We start from the raw sequence: 18,354 nt of genomic DNA, 5'->3' as shown, positions 1-18,354 counted from the left end.
CACAGGCGCGCACACACACACACACACACACACACACACACACACACACACACACACACACCTAACTGCATAATTTATGTCTTAGTTTAGTTCAAACATGGAGGGAGATGAGTGAAAATAGACACGTGTATAAATAATACAAAAATAAACAATAAATATGAAAGACTTGGGGGTATCAGCAGGATGGATAGAATTAGCATGTGAATACTAAAACACAGAGTCATGCTGCAGATTATCAGTCTTTCCAGGGGACACGTGTACGAGACACGATGACACGTATCTTACATGAGAGACGTGAGACGGAATCCTGGATATTTTCAGTAGTCAAGTGTTAGAAGTACAAAAAAAAAGTGTGTGGAAATGGTCTGCTGAGAGTGACCGCAGCATTCACAGAGAAAGAACAGCACACTTCTGTCTGCGTGTGTGTGTAGCTGTGTGTGTGTGTGCGTGCACGAGACGGAGGCAAAGGCAGAAGCAGTTAGAAAGGGCGAGTTTCTCTCCCTCTCTGCTCCGCTAGTGTATCCCCATACATCACGGCGACTCGCTACTCTTCCCCTGCTCATCAACAAGTCGTGAAGGATGAGAGGGGCCCATATTGTCCTGACAGCCATCCGCCGCGCATTCTCAATCACACATTATTACCACATTCATATTCATTTCCACTGACACGCGTCCTTTCCCTCCGCTCAAATTAAACCAAAGAGGATGCGGAGAGAGAGGGAGGGAGAGGCAAGAAGAAGGGGGAGAGGATGAGGGGCTGGGGGGGGGGGGTGGTTGATGATGAAATGCCGGCCTAGGCCACAGCTCATTGCATTCCAATTTGCATGCAAATGGTTTAGTGTGAGAGCGGGGGTCTATATCATAAAAGAGCGAGCTGGGGCAGAGGCTGAGGAACAACTCTAATCTACTGTCCAGGGACACGGCGACGCTCCGAGACAACAGGACGCATACACAAATCTGCACAGAAAAATCATTTTATGCACAGATAAGCTCCAGGTCTGTAAAGAGCAAGTGTGTGCGTGTGTGCGTGTGTGTGTGTATGACAGCATACCTATCAGAGGGTCAATTTCCACAGGAAGTTGGTACTGCTGGTCTTGCACCGCTGAGCCCTGATGACCTGACAGACAAGAAGACAGATTGGATTAATATTGTAATGGTGTGGCCTTGTGAAGCAGTTGCAGGCTTTTGATTCATTTTACACGCACGTGAAAATTAGAAGCGCAAAGTCACACCATGTCGTCTACTGGCTCCTCGAGTTTAACAGCGATTATGGGAAGAACGTGACCAAGGTTACAGAGAAAAGAATTCCTGATCGTGAAATGGACTCAAAATGCAAGTGAGCAAAATTAAAAGCAGTCTTAAACCTTGTAGTACTTGTCTGGTTAAGGTCTCTGCTCTAGTAAAAACAGTCTTCACTCAGTCTTCGTCGCCATGACTTCAGAAATATCAAATGTAATGTTTCCTCGGCGGTGGGATGGATGTGAAGTAAATAAGGTTTATGGAGTGAGAGGCCGATGTATGGAGGTGGACGTGGGGCCTAATGTTGGCTGCTGTACGTGTCACATTTGATACTGCAATCCAGCAGACACAGTCAACCATCTCCCGAATCAACGTCCATCCTGCGGAGACGAGACGCGCCGATCCTCCACTCGTGTGAATTAGACACAGAGCGTGGAGGAGAGAGACGGAACAAAGAGCTGTGAAGACGATCCCGCAAATTAACAGTATGGATTTATCCTGCCTGAATTATATCTAAACTTTTGAAAAAAGCGATCTCACCTGTCAGGCCGTGCCACTTGTTGACAGCGAAGAGTCGGTTTGCGGTGACGGTGATGATGGCGGGCGATGTCAGACCCGACTGGGTGTTGGCGGCGACGTGGGTGACGGGCGAGTTGGAGGGGAACTTCAACACCATGATGACGTCCTGCTGCATCTGCTCGGTGAACATCAGCGGCGTCTGCAGGAGAAGATACTGATGAGGGGCCCGGGACGGACAAACAAACGTGCGCAGGGGAGGTGAAACAGAGGGTACGGAGCGACGGAGAGAGAGAGCAGAGGAAGGAGGTAGGAGGAAGCAGGAGCAGCAGGTGACGGCAAGGAAGAGAAGAAGAGAAGGAGGGAGAGAGAGAGGAAAGAGACGGAAGGAGGGAAGGAGAGAAAGTTAGGAAGCTTGAGAAGCATTAAGCAGCATTTGAGCAGAAACGTCGAGCTCGGGAAGAGAGGGGATGCATGCACTTAAAGCAAAGGTCAGAAATGTTTGCAATTCCACTGTCATCACAGCGTTGCAGTAAAGATCATATGGATGTTTTCATTGACCTATCAGAGCGCTTCCTCTACTTAAGGCAGCAGAGGCCTTTACAGATTCATAACACAGAAACCATTTTCCTCCTCGCATGTAGAGGAGAGGAACATCAGTGTTTAACAGTGGGAACACACCCGAGGAAATCCTGCGCGTCTGACAGCTAACCAGACGCACTGACAATATCATTACCACCGCCGTGGGCAGATGCCGACACGCTGACAACACATTCACGCGAGCGAGGAACGAGACAAAGTCGAGGGGAAGAGGAATTTAAGGCGGAGCACGCGGTGTTCGCAGGGAATATGAAGGAGTGGGGCCTAAGAGGCTGTCTGAGTCTATGCGTGTGTGTTTGGTGTGTGTGTGTGTGTGTGTGTGTGTGTGTGTGTGTGTGTGTGTGTGTGTGTGTGTGTGTGTGTGTGTGTGTGTGCTGGGTGGCGGTCTACAGCCAGCTGTCAGCGCCACAGGGACACCACACTAATAGGGACTCATGGGGCCGCGGTCCATCACGAGCAGGCACTCACTGCCCTGCTTGGCCCTTAAAAGCCGTCACGTCAGGGCCGCCGCTCTCTCTTCTGATGTCGGCATGCAGCTCAGGTGGAAAATCTGGCACAGGCCCAGGTTTCCAGTACAAAGCTGTGCCTTTCCCCGCAAACCCACAAGCTTTTGATCAAACTCTTTCAGACATACACACACACACCTCTCTAACAATGATGACGGAAGATGTCATTTTTCCCACAAACGTAAAGAAGACAGACTAAAAGGAAAGGAGGGAAACTAAGGATACGAGAATGAATCAAACACACAGTGAAGCGAAGCAGACCCACTTTTGTGTGTGTGTGTGTGTGTGTGTGTGTGTGTGTGTGTGACTCACCACTTGCATGGCTGAACTTCGAGGCGGGTGTGGCTCGATAAGCAACTGGCAGGGGGTCTGTCCGAAACTCCTGATCTGCGACTCCACCGCCTGAGAGGAAAAGGAGACAGAGAGAAAAGGAGTAAACGTGACTCACCCGTGAGATAAAGGCCTCACAATCTGACTGGGATATCACATTTTAAACACCATTTCTCAGTCTTTGACATGCACTCACACATACACACACAGACGCAGACACACACACACACACACACACACAATTTATCCTCTCCAGCCACACAGAATGGGAGCAGGCAGGGCCGGGACAGGCGGGCTCGCAGGCTGGTTAGGTGGTGTTAATGAAGAGGTATAGGACCATAAATGTCAGAGCAGACGCCGGCCCTGCAGACTCTGGACATCATCACACGGCTCAGTGTCAGGTCAGCCTGTACGGAGTGGAACACGGCCGCAGCATGTACAGAACGGTGCTGCGCTCTTCCTCATCCCCGTCAGAACGCATCGAAACATTTCCTTTTGCTTTATTGAAATGACGATTGAGTGTGGCGGCATTTTAACTCTTTCAATACCCTGAACGAAAATGTAAGTATTGGATATCAACGTTGAATCCACTAGAACAAAAGACAGGGAACATGTGACAGACAGCTTACAAACAGACAGACGGGTAGAAAATAGCCCAACACAGAATGATGACAAAGTGTACAGTATTGGTTGGTGTGCAGTATGAGTGGCTGTGTGGGAGTGACAGCTTGTGTGTGTGTGTGTGTGTGTGTGTGTGTGTGTGTGTGTGTGTGTAGGCTGAGCCGTTTGAGCCCGACTTGGCCGGGCCTCTGAGAATGAGCTCATAGTTGAGGCCTGCATATGGTCTTTCCATGAGAAAAAAAAGAAAAAAGAGGTTGGGAAGTGAAGTCTGCCTGTACCCATTGTCTGAAACTAAGCAGAGAGGAGGAGAAGAAGAGGAGAGGAGTGGAAGACGAGGATAGATTCTCCTCAGTGTCTCAATAAGTGTCTTCACGGACAAAAAAATCTACATTCAGGTCCTTTCTTGTGTCTTTCTGCAGTTAGTTCCCTTCTTTTGATTAATCTGTGTGTCATATGAGCAGAACAATAGGCTCAAACATACATACACACACACCCTCATATAATCTAGTACGCATCTATTACTGGTCTTATAAGGCTTCTGAATAATTCAAACTGGAGCCGTTTTAATGAGTGGCTTGGTAAAAACACGCAGTTTCTAAAGGTCCGCCTCTTGTGTGTTCATCCAGTGCGAGTATTAGAAAATATTGAATTTTGTGTCCATATTCGGAGCATATTTCTTGTGTAACACAAACCCAAGAGGGGGCAATTATTGAGCAATCTGTGTGGTTTGACACTTGCTCAATAGAGTGAAAACATGGAGGAGATTGTTGAAACAGTCTCTCTATTGGTTGGAGTGTCTGTTGGTCTGTTTTGAGGCCAAAAGTGCATTTTGGTTGACCTGCAGCTATATTAACTATATTAACTGTATTAACTGTGTCCAGTTAATACAATGATATCCAAAAGTCAAAAAAGGCTCTAAAAATCTCCATATTTTCCATGTCATGCATAGTTAGTCTGTCAGCGAGAAAGCGTCAGCGCCACATTCAAGGTCACAGTGAGTCCGCTCTGTGCCTGTCCAAAACAAAGAACACGTTAGCTTAGGCTAATGTGTAGAGGAGACTCCTCAAAATCACTCAACCCATCTTCATTAAGTTTTGTTCTGACATTTATGAGGCTGAGGAGCATCAGAGACGTAGGTCAGCACGTCCTGTCCCTATATGCCAATGTGATGCTCAGGTGATTATATGCAGGGCCATCTACAAGGCCAATCTCTTTTGGGGGCGCTGGCCCATGTCTGATGAAGGTTCTCTATATTCTATACATTTAAATGGCCGAGACGCCCTCGGCTCAGATGTCCCATCCTGCCCTTTGATTTACTCAGCCACTTGACAAGATGGATGTCCATGTAAAACACTCTGCTTTCATGCAAATTAACCCGACAGCACTCCATGAATAGAGAAAGAATATCGAGCACGGCCTTGTAGCGCTGACAAACTGCATGCTGGGATATTCTGCATATTTTTAAGCTTTGACATAAAACTATTTTGAAAAAATATTTAATGCAGTGGAGTAAATATTGTCCAAAGGAAACAAATCACTGAGGTCTGCTGTCTGGTGAGTGAGCGTGGCTGTGTGTTAAAGCAGGTTCATGCGCGTGGGTTTATTTCCCTACACTCTGCCGAATTACGCAAACTCTGTACAATTCAGACAGGCTCTGTGTTTCATCGCTGGTGTGAGTGGCTGTGGGATTTTCCGTAATCACATGTGAAAGAGGGGAAGCCCTGTACATCGATGAGAAGGCAACAGGGTGTGTTTCTCTTTATACAGGGAGAGGCAACACAGATGTGCATGCATGCTTTGCACAAGGGTGCACACACATACACACACGTATACACGTTTCTCTTATAGAGAGGGGGGTACGTTTTGACTTGCGGCAGAGGCAGGACAGGAAGTAATCATGGTTTTGAAAAACACTGCAGTGGTCTCCACAGCATTCCCTAATCTGTGCTGAGATATTCCAAACGCTCTCCCGGTCCTGAAATGCACACATAAACACACAATTGTGTGCATTTATGCTGATGAGTACACATAAATATACAAAGGTATACACATGCCAATGAATGCATAATACATGCACACATCAAGGTATGATCCACACCAATCTGTGAGGAGAGTTTGTGTGTGTGTGTGTGGGGGGGGGGGGGGGGGTTCTGGGGGCTGGGAGCAAGCAGCTGCCAAGTAGCGTGGCAGGAATACACAACCAGGACTACAGAATCTCCTACCACAATCTCATACCTTTTCCTACCCAAACACACACACACACACGCCTGTACCCCATCCCCCTGACAATGAACAGCCCCAGGGCCTGGCCTAATGCGGCCTAGCGTGGCCAAGACCACAGCTCTGACTGAAACAGTTGTCACTCAGTAATGGTCGACTCTGGGGACACTTTCAGACCCAAAGCCCTCAGACCCAAAGCTCCTGTAGCTCCCAGCCACCCCCAGTGCCTGCTCTTGACAAGGCCCAGGCCTGGAACTCTGTTTCCACCTTCTGCACAGACAAGGCAGCCTTCCTTCCGCACAAACAGTTGAAGGAGAGCCTTGGCTTTAGCTCACAGGGGCTACTACTGCTTTGGTTTATTTAACTAATTAAAGTGCTCAGACTGAGGGTGTTTGCAAAAGTGAAACACAGCAGATTGGAGTCAGGACATCAGACAATTCCTTCCTTTTCTTCATATCCAGAGAACGGAACAAACTATATTCTTTTATGTGATTTCAGTGAGGATACTGTATTTAAAAGTTGACAACTAATCCTATCAAAAATACTGTATATAATTATTATCCTAAGATCAATGTGGACATGATTTATTACAGCTAAAACAAACAAAACAACTCCATTTCCAAAAATCTGCACACCTTCAGGAAAGCTGATTACATGGACAGCATAACCATGGCGGCAGGTGGTGCCATTTTAATACCACACACACACACACACACACACACACACACACACACACACACAGTGGTGTTTGGATTTATTGATTTCATGGTCATTGGAACAGCTTGGCAGACATAGTGGAGAGACCCTGTGATCTAATTTTGTCATGTGCGTGTGTGTGTATGTGTGTGTGTGTGTGTGTGTGTGTGTGTGTGTGTGTGTGTATTAACCACAGGAATGGATAATGGGCTTGGGCTGAGTGTGGAAATGACCGGTGGTGCACCCCGGTAATGAATCTGCATTGTGTGTGTGTGTGTGTGTGTGTGTGTGTGTATGGCTAAAGGCCAAAGCACATCTGGATGGGAATTAGGGTGAATGAGGTGATAAATCAAAGATGGTAGCGTAGGTGCCCGTGATGCTCCAGTCACTGAGCATGAAGGGCAGCAGAGCAGCGGAGAGAAGAGCTGCTGAGCCCCTTGATATACTCTTAACTCATCTACATTTAAATCCCAATGCCATAAGGACCTTTGCTAAAGAGAAACACTGTACAGCCCCCTGTGACTCTACTCTAGTGAGAATAAAAATAGAATAAGTGCCCCTTTTGGGCATCCTGACTTAGATGTCAGAGAGGCTGTCAGGAGCAGAGGTCAGCGGGGGTTTGGCACAGACTGGTGAAGTTGTCAAGCCGGTGTTTGTGCTTTTCTTCTTAGCGCCGTGTTGTTTTGCGGGTTGCTTTGGGGCAAGTCAATGTAGCCGGCGTGTAGCGGTTCAAAGTGAGCGGATGAATAATAAATGAAAGCCAAGCAGAAGGCTTTAAGGCGTTAAAGTGGAACACTTGGTGGAGTGCTTTCAGAGACATCGCACAGGGGGGAAAGGCTTGGCTCAGCAAGACCTGCCAGTATATTGTTAGTTTAGTTCTCTCATGCCACCATACACTCATCCAATTTAACACGGCTAATGGCATCAACAATCGCCCTGATACACGCACGTGGCGAACGGACAGATGACGGCAGCTGTAATATATTCAGATTAAGCATCCATTTGAGAGGGCTGATTCTCAAGTGTGCTTACTGTAATGTGGGGTTTTTCCCTTACTCAGCGTGAGCTACGCATTATACAAATGCGTATTTAAGGATGTGTGTGTTTGCAAGTCCGCTGTGCGTTGGGCATCATTCCGGGCCTCACCTCTCTGAGCACGTGGTCGCTAATGGAGCTGAGGTTGACCGCGCCCTCATACGTCAAGTAATAGAAAACATTCAGGGCTCTGGTGGCTTCGGGTCCCTGCTGCTTGTAGCCGAAGATCAGATCGATCCACTGGTGGAGCTGGCAGGACACAAACTCGCTCTCCAGGGCCTGTAGAGGGAAGAGAGGAGAAGAGAGGAGAGAGGATAGCTAATATTTAAAATATGTCAACAAATGCACACCACAAACATTACTTTCTAACCTAAATCATGTTCTGCACACCAGTACAGAGAAGCAGTTATCGCAAAAGCCCCTGAAAGATGAATTCCTCCTAGAACGCTGGATTTCCTACTTATTGTTCCTGCGACAGAACCTGCCGATGATTTCTGTAATGAGGAAAATGCACAATATATATTTATATGCGATCATGTGGGAACATCAAAACATTAGAAAACTCTTGTAGTTCATTAGGGAGCCATTTCAGCTTCCGTCTTTGTTCTTTCCTCTGCTGGTCGTGGGCGGATAAGAGCACCATGTTGCTCTTTGGGAGATGTCTCAGCATTGCCATAACGCTGAGATACACGCCGTTTTCTCTCCTCATTAGCCGCCAAAGGAGGGAAAAACATTTATGGTTTCCTCATAAAAACAGGCAATTGTGTTAATTTGTGTAAAGCTGTCGGCTCACAAAAGCCCTCTAAACACGACCAAATTAGAATGAGGCAGCCCTTGATTGTCATTGCTGCCTTGTGTCACATTAATTTGTGACAAAACATTAGCCCGTGCTACACTTAAATGGCAATTTATATCATTTAAATTTTACTGCAGAGACCGGCACATCCCTCACTTAAATGTGACTTTGTGACAGCTCATTCTGCATCTAATTCTCTCCCACTCTCTTAATTATAACTTTCAATCAGGGGGGGGGGGGGTGTGGGCTTTAAAGGAAGGACTCTGCATCTAGTAGAGGTATGATGATATTTTCCCTGCAATGAAAATACAGTATGAACGCTGCTGCTGCTGGATTCCTCCAAATTTGAGGGAAAAGCGATAAAATGTCGAGGGTCTGATCAGCGCATAGCTCTGTTGACAGATGTGCATATATGGTTATTATATTGGTATTCTTCAGGACAATGCCCCAGTTAGACGCAATCGTCGTTCTGAGACCTGGAGACTTGGCAAAATTAGCAGATGGAGAGAGATTTGTCTCGCGATTTCCCCTCCGTGCGCCTCACTTGACAATCCTTTCTGTTAAAGGGCCGTACTGTGCGGGGGAAACGCTAAACGAACCCTTTAGTATTAAGATAGAACAGAACACCCCAAGAGTCCAAATCAGTCTAGACTGAGTGTCTATCTCTCCCTCTGGCATATCCACAGTGTGTTGGCGTTTAAAGGTTTGTGTCAAGAGGCAAAGCTTCTATTTTTTCTAAATTCATGGGAAAGCATCTTTATTGAAGAGTTTAGTAGCAAGCAGAGTGTGTGTCCCATCCTCTGTGTGTTTGTGTGTGTGTGTATGAGAGCGAGAGAGAGAAAGAGAGAGGGATCAGTTCATTATGCGTGCGGATTGACCTTTGATGGGCCCTGCTCCCCCGTTTCTCAAACTAACGCCGGGCCTGATGGGCATTTAATGTGCACTGCAATCTCCTGTCAATCAGCTCTAGGAAACAAAGAGCAGCCGTGTTATTGCCGCTCTATCTCAAGAGGTTTGCCTTTATGAAAATCACTAGCGTCTACCGTTTGGAGGAGGAGGAGGAGGGAGGGAGGGGGAGGTGGGGGTTATACATGTGTTTGTGCATGTGTGCGTGTGTGAGCTCTGTGCTTGCATTATTGTCATTATTTCTGGGCAAAAATGTGTTCAAATACAGAAAGCCATTATTGTGGATACCGCAAGAAAATCACCATCAAATCTTAAATCTTTGATCGAGAACACAGCAAGTTAGAAAGTACCACTTCTCCACGTGCAAAGCAACTTCAGCACATTTTTAAACATCAAGCATGTGCTGTACCTGTAACCTCTGACCTCTAACAATACAGCAGGTGAGGAGGTTTGGCGAGGTCTCCGTGTGTCCCGCCGCACTGCGTGAGCCGCGAAGCAGAAGGTTGGGGCAGATAACAGATTCCTGAGGTGGGATCTGGTGTCACTTCAGGAGAACCAGGCAGGATTATTGATGGGCCAATTAGCAGCTAGCGTGTGTGTCATCCGCATCCACAGGGGACTCTCTGATAATTAATGAATAATTTAGCATGCCTTTATGTAAATGCTGATAGGGGGTAGAAGTCACTGGAATCCCACATTTCTATTGTTGTGTTTGTGATAAAGTACACATCTGAAGCAAGGTGATCCCTCTGTTGTGCGCACTTGTTTTCCAAGGCAACAATGAACAATTCCTCCGTTGTTTTAGCTTCAAACGATCAACAATTCAAAAGGGGATCAACGTTCTCTCTTCTTGAGTAGTTAAAACGCTGTTGAGCCGTCCGACGTGCCTTTTCTCGGTGAAAGCTTCAGTTTCAGTGAAGTCTTTCTTTTTGAAGCATCTGTGGCCAGGATGTGATTTCAAAGACAAAGAAAAATTGCAGAGAAATGTGCAAAGTCAATTTTTAGACCAGAAATTCTAGACCATAATTCTCCAGATGCGATTCAATTCAATTCGAGAAAGGATTCAAACCTGAGGCAGAGACTGAATTCAGTTAACCAGCCAATGTGACCGGTGCTTCTCTCCCAGCCTCAGCTTACGCTTTTGGAATCTTCGTCTTCTTCATTTCATTTTGGCCTTGCCTCACTTTGGATTTCTCCTGGTATTTATATTTCTCTGCTAACAACTGTGACCATACTGTAGCACTGCAGGACTCTTAGTGGGCACACTGCCGAATGTTCTGTGCTTCCCAGTGACTTGTGGTTAGCTTTATGGTCTGGATTGAGCTGGATTTCACTTAGGCCTTAACGAGGTGACACTGAATGCTTTCCTCCTTTCCTTGCTGGCCCTTAAAAAAAAACCTTTTAAGGGACTTATGGTGAGCTGTCTGTAAGGATGTTTAAATGTCACTTAACAAATCAATCTGCTCATTTGCATGGCAACAGTGATGCGATGTGTGTATGTGTTTGTGTCGCTGATGGTGTGGTGTGTAATTGAATACACATGTAGTATGCAGAGCGCCGTGAGTGGCAGCCTGTCTTACATATTGATTATGGTTGGATAGGGCGAACACGCAGGTCTGCTAAAGCTGATGCTGATGCTGATTAGGAACGATGTAATCATACTATACTGAGGACCAGATTCAGCGACAGTGAAACATGCTACACTCTGACATAAAACCCGTAAAAATCTGTTAAATCACATTTTAAAAAGCAAGCGCCACCAGTTAATTCACCACAAGTTTAGCATTTCTCTTGTTTTGACACACTAGTCTTCCCTTAAAGACCCCCCTCCCTTCATTTCCCCATCTGCACACCATCTCATTCCTGCTCCCTTTCTCCTCCCGCTCTTTCTTTCGGTCACTTGATCCTTTGGATCAACTCCTCTGGAGTTGCTTTGCCCTGAGGTTGACAAGCACTCTGATTAAAGGGCTTATTAGCGTGCCGTAAATGAGAAGCTGATTGTCATTTTGAAGCAGGCAAAGAGAGCCAGACGAAAGAGACTGGGGCCCCCAACATGGAGGAGGAAAAAGAAAGAAGCCACGGGTGACGTAAGGAATAAGAGCCACAGAGCAGCCGTGCAGTTAACAAACCATTTCCTTTATTCTCATATCCAAGCACACCAAAAGCAGGCCAGATGGGCTGAGTGTGTTACTGGAGATCCCCCTCCTTCCTGCTCTGCTAATTAGATAGGTCACAACTGTGAGAGTTTTGGCTATGGGTCAGTGGAGACACTCGTTGGCAAATGGAACCTGAAACTCTGTAGCTTAACTCACTCGCTCCATTTTGCTCTCTCTCTCCCTCTTCCCATCCTTCTATTCATCCCTTACACACTTAAAAAGCAAGAATATCATGTTAAAGGGTGAAAAGCAGCAGAATGAGGGGTGATTGGAAGAGTATCTCCTCAAAACAAACATGTCATGGTGGATTTGGTCTGAGGCAGACAAAAAGTGTAATGTTGCCAGGAAATACGCAAGTGCAAGTTCAAGTGGTCTGATTCAGACAAGAAGTAAACAATACAGGCTGGGAAGTTAAACGTATTTGGTGGCGATTCAAACTCAGAATGTGATAATGTTGCCGTTACTATTTTAGTGACAAACAGTATGAAAGGATCATGTGTGTGTGCCTTTGCTTTACATTCACATGCCACAAATCATATGCATGCATGCACACACGCATGCGGGTATAAACACGCAAAGGCAAACATCTATGCGTCTACATGGACACACTGTAAATACTTCTTTGGTTGTGGTGGAGACTAGGAGTGGTCGCCCCAAGTCCCAAAAGCCATTTCTCATTTGGAAAACAAGACTCAAAACAATGAAAATGAGAAGAGAAAACTGCAATTTTGCAAACTGTCTACAATGATGTCAACAACTGCTAACAAGCACCTGCAGAGAATCACACCATCCGTCCAACGCAGACAGAGAGACAGAGGCTAACAAGCGAGTGCATACATCACCAGCGCCGCAAGACAACGACGACATTTGGATCCAGTGAGCAAATGTTAGATCAACAGTGGGAGCTGATTAAACACAGGAGCACCGAGCGAGTGCGCTGAAAGGGACGATATTTGGATAGCTGCTGGGAAGAGGATCGGCGTCTCGTCATCGGAGGAGAAGAGGGTTTCTGTCTGTCTGAAGGTGTGGAGGCCTCTCATTGTGGAGCGGAGATGATTAGGATGGACGACTCGACGGATCGGCCAGAGTGCTCTCGGTTCTAGCGAAGGTTACTGGGTATGAGGTGCTGCGGCCTGAGTGTATTTTTTTTAAATATCTATCCAGATCTGGACGAAATTGGACCTGTTGATGCTCCATGTATGGGATCAATACCCTTTCATTGGAAGAAACTGCAGAAAATTGTCAACAATGTCAACACACAATCTATCCTACTTTGAATATTCTTGGGTTTGCTAGATTGGTTAAAATAAATTTAAAGAAAAATAGACATTACCCCTCTACCCCTGGGACAGGGTGAAGACGATAATCATTTCAGAGAAGCAGAGATAACGACACAACAGATGTCTGGGAGTTTTAAATGGAAAGCAGGGCTGAAAAGCAGCAGCGCAGCCCAGGGCGGAGGAGTGTAGACAGAGGAGAAGGACAACATTAGTGAGTGAGCATGTCAGCAACAGTAGATCATCCCATTTCTCAGGCTCTCATCAGCCTCCTCCATTACGTCACCGAAGAGGAGGACGGAGGGAGCGGAGGGGGAGGCGAGGGAGAAGACGAAGGGGGGACAGCTCGTAAAACACTGAGCGCACAGTAAACATGCCTGCCCTTATGCATGACAATACCCCTACAGTGAGCGCTGTCTGACATTACCCAGATAACATCCCCCCCCACCACCACTACTACCACCACCACAACCACGCACACACACACACAAGCTTGTTCCCATCCACCGACGAGACGTTTCAGCGGACACACCGGGGGAATAGATTAGCGCTAGGGCTAACATGGCGAGCTAATCTGCCCTCTGTTACGCGAGGCTGCGCTGGCTACAGACGACAGCGGTTTTTCACTCACTCAATCATTCGCAAGTGCAAAAGTGTATCTTAGCGGTTGGTGACTGTTCCTATGCATTGGTTTACCTCAGCTCTCACACACACACACACACACACACACAGAGGCAGATTCCTAGGAGGAGGGAGGAGAGGTTCTTGTGAGAATAAGATGAAGGAGCTTGGTGGGAACAGCGCTGCTCGTCTCGGCGGGCCATCTGATGCGCGAACGGGGCGTGGATGAGAGGTGAATGTAAACAGCCGTGATCTTTGACTTTGTGTGGCTGGTGGTCTCAGCTGGGGAGCGATCAGGCCTGTCTTAGTGACTTGTGGGAAAACATGTGGGACCCTCTTGATGTTTTCTGCTCTCCCTCCTGTCAGCAAGAAAGACTTGACATGATAACGTAGCAAAGGGAGACAAAGTTTTGTTTTTTCTACGCAGAATTCACCACAATAGTCGGTAAATGATCTTATCTTGATTGCAAATGTAGCATCTAAGGCACCCTCATCCCCTCTCTTGATCAAATCAAGGATAGCGGCCTTCGTGTGACATGCTGACACACTTTCTGGAAGCGTGAAGAGCTGTCAGCACATGAAGTTGACAAACCTCAGAGAGTGACTTTCACAGGAGGGGGGGGGGGGGGGGGGGGGGGTGAATATACGGGCGTTTGAAGGGAAGGGTGATTCTACTCACATTAACGTGACATTCGTCTGTTTGCGCAAGACAGCCACAACGGTGTTTTACCTCGCAGGGATCACACCCGCAATAACAGCTGTGAGGTCAAGTCGTGAGAGTCCAAGAAGCAGGTCACCAGTGAGGTCATCAACGTTCAGGGAGAACCGGCCGGCGAGAGCTGTCGGGACTCAACCGCACAGGCCCCACAAACCCAAACAACATGAAGGGGAAGCAATGAAAGCTGCAATGTGCTCAGGAGTTCAGGTTTGATTCACAGTCGGACTGGCAGGAGATTCATATCACAAGGAGTCGTATGAGTTAAAGCCAAGTTTATATAATGATAAATAAATTGCTGGCATGTTCAAGCTTTCAACAGAGGGAGACTTGAATTTTATATTGCACGTTTTTAACGGGGTTAGGAATTTTCCTGATGTTGTAGGTTTGTAAAGCCCTTTGAAACATTGTAGGAAATATTGGGCTATACAAATGAAATTGACTTGATTAGAGTAATTGAGGCATTTGCAGCAACAGGTGCACTGGATGGACGAAGAGGAGCAGATACCAACAAATCTCTCAACTACAACTCGTCATTGCAACAAGCCAAATCTTTCCTTGAACGATTCCCGACAGATGGAAACCCACTTGTGAATTGTTTTCCCACCATCACAGGCTTGTAACCAAGACATATTTGTTCTATGGAGATGTGCTACAGTAAGGGTTCATAGCATGTTGTGCGTCATCATCTGTCCCGTCGCTCGCTTGGTTTTGCCCGCTGAACAAAAGGCTTCTTGCACTGCTTCTGTTAGAGCCGTTGGGTTGATGTCACTGTCACACAATGCTTTATAAGGGGAAAGAGAGGAGGCCTAACGTGCTGCTCGTCTCTAACAGAGTGCGGTTTGCTGGTCTGTCAGCAACACTGCAACAGGACAAATGACTGAAAGGAACCAAAAGTGAAGTGTGGCGCAGGAGAAGAGGCCGGCGCTGCTCGGGCGGCTTAGAGAGTGTCTGCAGCCCCATATGACATGGGAAAAATATAAAAACAAACATGGATAGCTGTGGCTGTGAGTTAGACGAGTCAGGTATTTATTTTATTTAAGAGTGATGCCAATATAGTGACTATGTTAGTCAATGGATGACCAAGAAGCATCAACAAACATTATGTCGTGTATTAATCTCGAATTATTCTGATTCAATGTTAAATTATTAAAAATATCTGATGTGAAGTGATCTATATTAGAAGTCTGTAGTAGGAGATGTTCCTGTAGCACACCGTACGTCCATTTGCTTCATATCAGTAGCAGCAGTGGAGCGTCGACACGTGACAGAACAGGTAAACACAGACATACCTACACACGCTTACACGAGCATATACACAGTCACACACACTCACACACAGACTTACGATCACCTGCTATCCTGCTAATGGTTAGCAGGCCTGAGGAGTGAGATGCAGTCATACATATACATAGGGTGGAATGTCAAAGGGGCTGACAGTGCCCAGAGACATGTAGTTATCTGGTGGAGGAGGGATCAAGTTCTTAACCTCTCCATCGACCCCCTGGTAAAAACAACAAGCAGCCCCTGATCTCTGTGGCATGCCGCATCGAGACCCCAGTGTCTTGTCTGTGTGTGTGTGTTTGACAGAGAAAGAAAAAGGGAGTGTGTACAGGCGAGCGTGTCAGGATACTGTAGGCACTTGGGTGTGTGTGTGTGTGTGCGTGCTCGTCTCCAGGCACTGACATGCTTGCTTCCAGTGAGTCTGCCTAAAATCCAACTAATCCTCAGTACATCCCAAACCCACATGAAGTCATCTGACATTGTGCAAGCCGGACATTAACCAAAAACTGTACGGGTACACACACTTACTCGTTGGCAATGCACTGCAGCACACCACACTTTCTTACTCAACAATACTGATGACCTGTGGCCTATCCAGAGCTACATTAATACAAACCATGCTACAATTTGATCTTGGCTTAGATCTTCTTCTTTTTGTGTTTATTACCCACCATGCAACTCACTCTTCTTCTCTCTCTCTCTCTCTCTCACACACACGACAACAAAAACAAGCTGCCGTTTTGCACAGCGGCACAATCCTTTACTGTGAGCGGCTTTTAATGGCCTTCCCAGATTGGGCCCTAATTAGCTGTTAATCATCTAGGGCTCATAACCAGAGTGGAGACAGCAGGCGTGAGTGTGTGTGTGTCCGCGCATGTGTGTGTGCGTGTTCTCTCCTGCTGTCTATTCTTGTGTTATAAGGCCATTAGTAGCAGACGAGCTAAAGAGAGCCAAACAGGCCATTAACTCCTTCACTCTTCCTCTCTCCTCGTCGCTCTGATCATCTCTCTCCCAACAGCGCCGCAGTTGCCAGCTGACACCCTCTAATGCCAGCTATCTGTCACCACCAGAGACCCGTCCACCCACACGTCCCCGACTCCGTCTTCTCCTCTGCCCATTCTTTCCTTTATTCCTCCTGCCTCTCCACATCTGTCCGGATGTTCCCCTTGAAATTTACACAGAGGGAAATATAACCATATGCTGACAATATGTGAGGGGATATCAGATAAGATGTTCTCTGTGATATGCAATAAGATAAACACTGTGTTTATAGCAATGATACAACACAGGTATTGCCAGGTTTTCAGCAATGAGAAATGTGAAACAAGAGTATCTTCTATTAACAGCAGGGAGGCAAGGAGGCTTTCATTGCCACTGCTATAAACCTGGGGTTGAGGTGTGTGTTTGTACACTGGCCACTTTATTAGACATACCTGTACAATCCAATACAGCAGCCCTTGCTCTTATACAAGACTGCCATGTATTTAGAGGTGTTTTTTTTATGCTGCCCCTCTCACAAAAGTTTGGCTGGACAAGCACTTTCCCCTTTTAATGGAGCACTGATAGATGAGATGGCTGCAATAACAACTAAAACTACAAAGAAAGCGCTAACGCAACGCTGTCAAATAGGAGCCAAAAACTCAAGTCTATCCCTCATTCAGTGCAAATTAACAAGGTTCAACAAGGTTTAGATGACTGACTGAGTACCGCACACTCGTTCCCACCCACTCCCCAACCCACCACACATCCACCTTGGCCTAGACCATGCTGACAGCCAAAGAGAGAGAAGTGTGTGATTAATGATAGGGGGCTTGGTCATATCAGCAGGCTGGTTAACAAGCCCCCACCACGAGAATACACAGGTCATAGAGCGCACTCACTCTCATCAGCACCCATTACTACTGGGCACACACACTGCACAGGGAGCTGCATCTGGCTCAAAAAGGACATAATCCTTTACAGTATATCCAAGGTTTGGTTTAGTATAATAAGGTTCTATCTCACACCTGAAAAATAAGTTTAGTGCATAAATATATTCAGTAAGGGGAAGCTTTATGTTCTGGTGGGGTTATATGTTTATATTTTAAAAAGTCAAGATGTTAAGAGCTCAGCAAGACAAAGTGGAATGCGCCTCATATCTCAAACGATGTGTGTTATTTGACAGATCAGATTTATTCTTCAGAAAACATAAGAATCACTTCAAATTCGCTATATTCCCGCAACTTTTTGAGGAAGATACAAGTCTAGCATGACACAATAGAAACAGAAAATGTATCTTGTGCCATTTGGCATTCTAAAGCAGAGCAAGCTTATCAGACCAAAAGCACCGCCTTCGCATCCAAGCCAAGTGTTGGTTTATGGAAGAGGAGAAAACATCTGCTAACAAAAATATGCCAGTCAGACAACAACTGACGCGGTTAAACACGGAGTATTTGTACTTTTGGCTGAGCGGGGCAGGAAGGGAAGATCAGAAACATGATACTGCATAATTTCTCAAGACACAAACACGTGTGCTTATATACACACAAGCATGAGAGAGGGAGAGGGGGGGGGCGAGGTGATGTTAGATCACTTTGCTTACACAGCAATCAGAGCTGGGGCACGTCAAAGGAGAAGGAGGCTCAGGTAACAGGAAGAGCTGTGAGACGGTAAGGAAATAACACTGTCTCTTTGCATTAGCATTTCCTTCCAAATTGGCACACGGACTCAGAAACAACTGACTTGGCCCACATGTGCACTTGTGTCCGAGTGCCTCTGTGGGGGAGTCATATGTAGATAAGAAGTGTCTATGGAGAGTGAACAGATGCACTGTTGGGGCTGGTGAGGATTCAGCATA

The 18,354-nt window shown here is 46.5% G+C and overlaps 1 protein-coding gene across 5 annotated transcripts in view; it reads right to left on the bottom strand.

Moving 5' to 3' along the window:
* lrba (LPS-responsive vesicle trafficking, beach and anchor containing) overlaps positions 1-18,354 on the bottom strand; it is a 149,985-nt gene that overhangs the window by 10,697 nt on the left and 120,934 nt on the right. For all 5 annotated transcript variants that reach the window (XM_076147643.1, XM_076147645.1, XM_076147646.1 and 2 more), the window contains 4 exons: positions 7,875-8,042; positions 3,174-3,263; positions 1,780-1,957; positions 1,052-1,117 (listed from right to left, as the gene is read on the bottom strand). In XM_076147643.1, coding sequence (XP_076003758.1) covers positions 1,052-1,117; positions 1,780-1,957; positions 3,174-3,263; positions 7,875-8,042 — 502 coding nt within the window. The remainder of the gene's footprint in view (positions 1-1,051; positions 1,118-1,779; positions 1,958-3,173; positions 3,264-7,874; positions 8,043-18,354) is intronic.

Source organism: Genypterus blacodes, unplaced genomic scaffold (genome assembly GCF_046128005.1).
Source record: "Genypterus blacodes isolate CSIRO-AG114 ecotype Tasmania unplaced genomic scaffold, CSIRO-AGI_Gbla_v1 ptg000039l_1, whole genome shotgun sequence".
Taxonomy (NCBI): Eukaryota; Metazoa; Chordata; class Actinopteri; order Ophidiiformes; family Ophidiidae; genus Genypterus; species Genypterus blacodes.
Note: the sequence above shows the minus strand (reverse complement) of the source record. Positions and strands in the feature narration are given on the sequence as shown.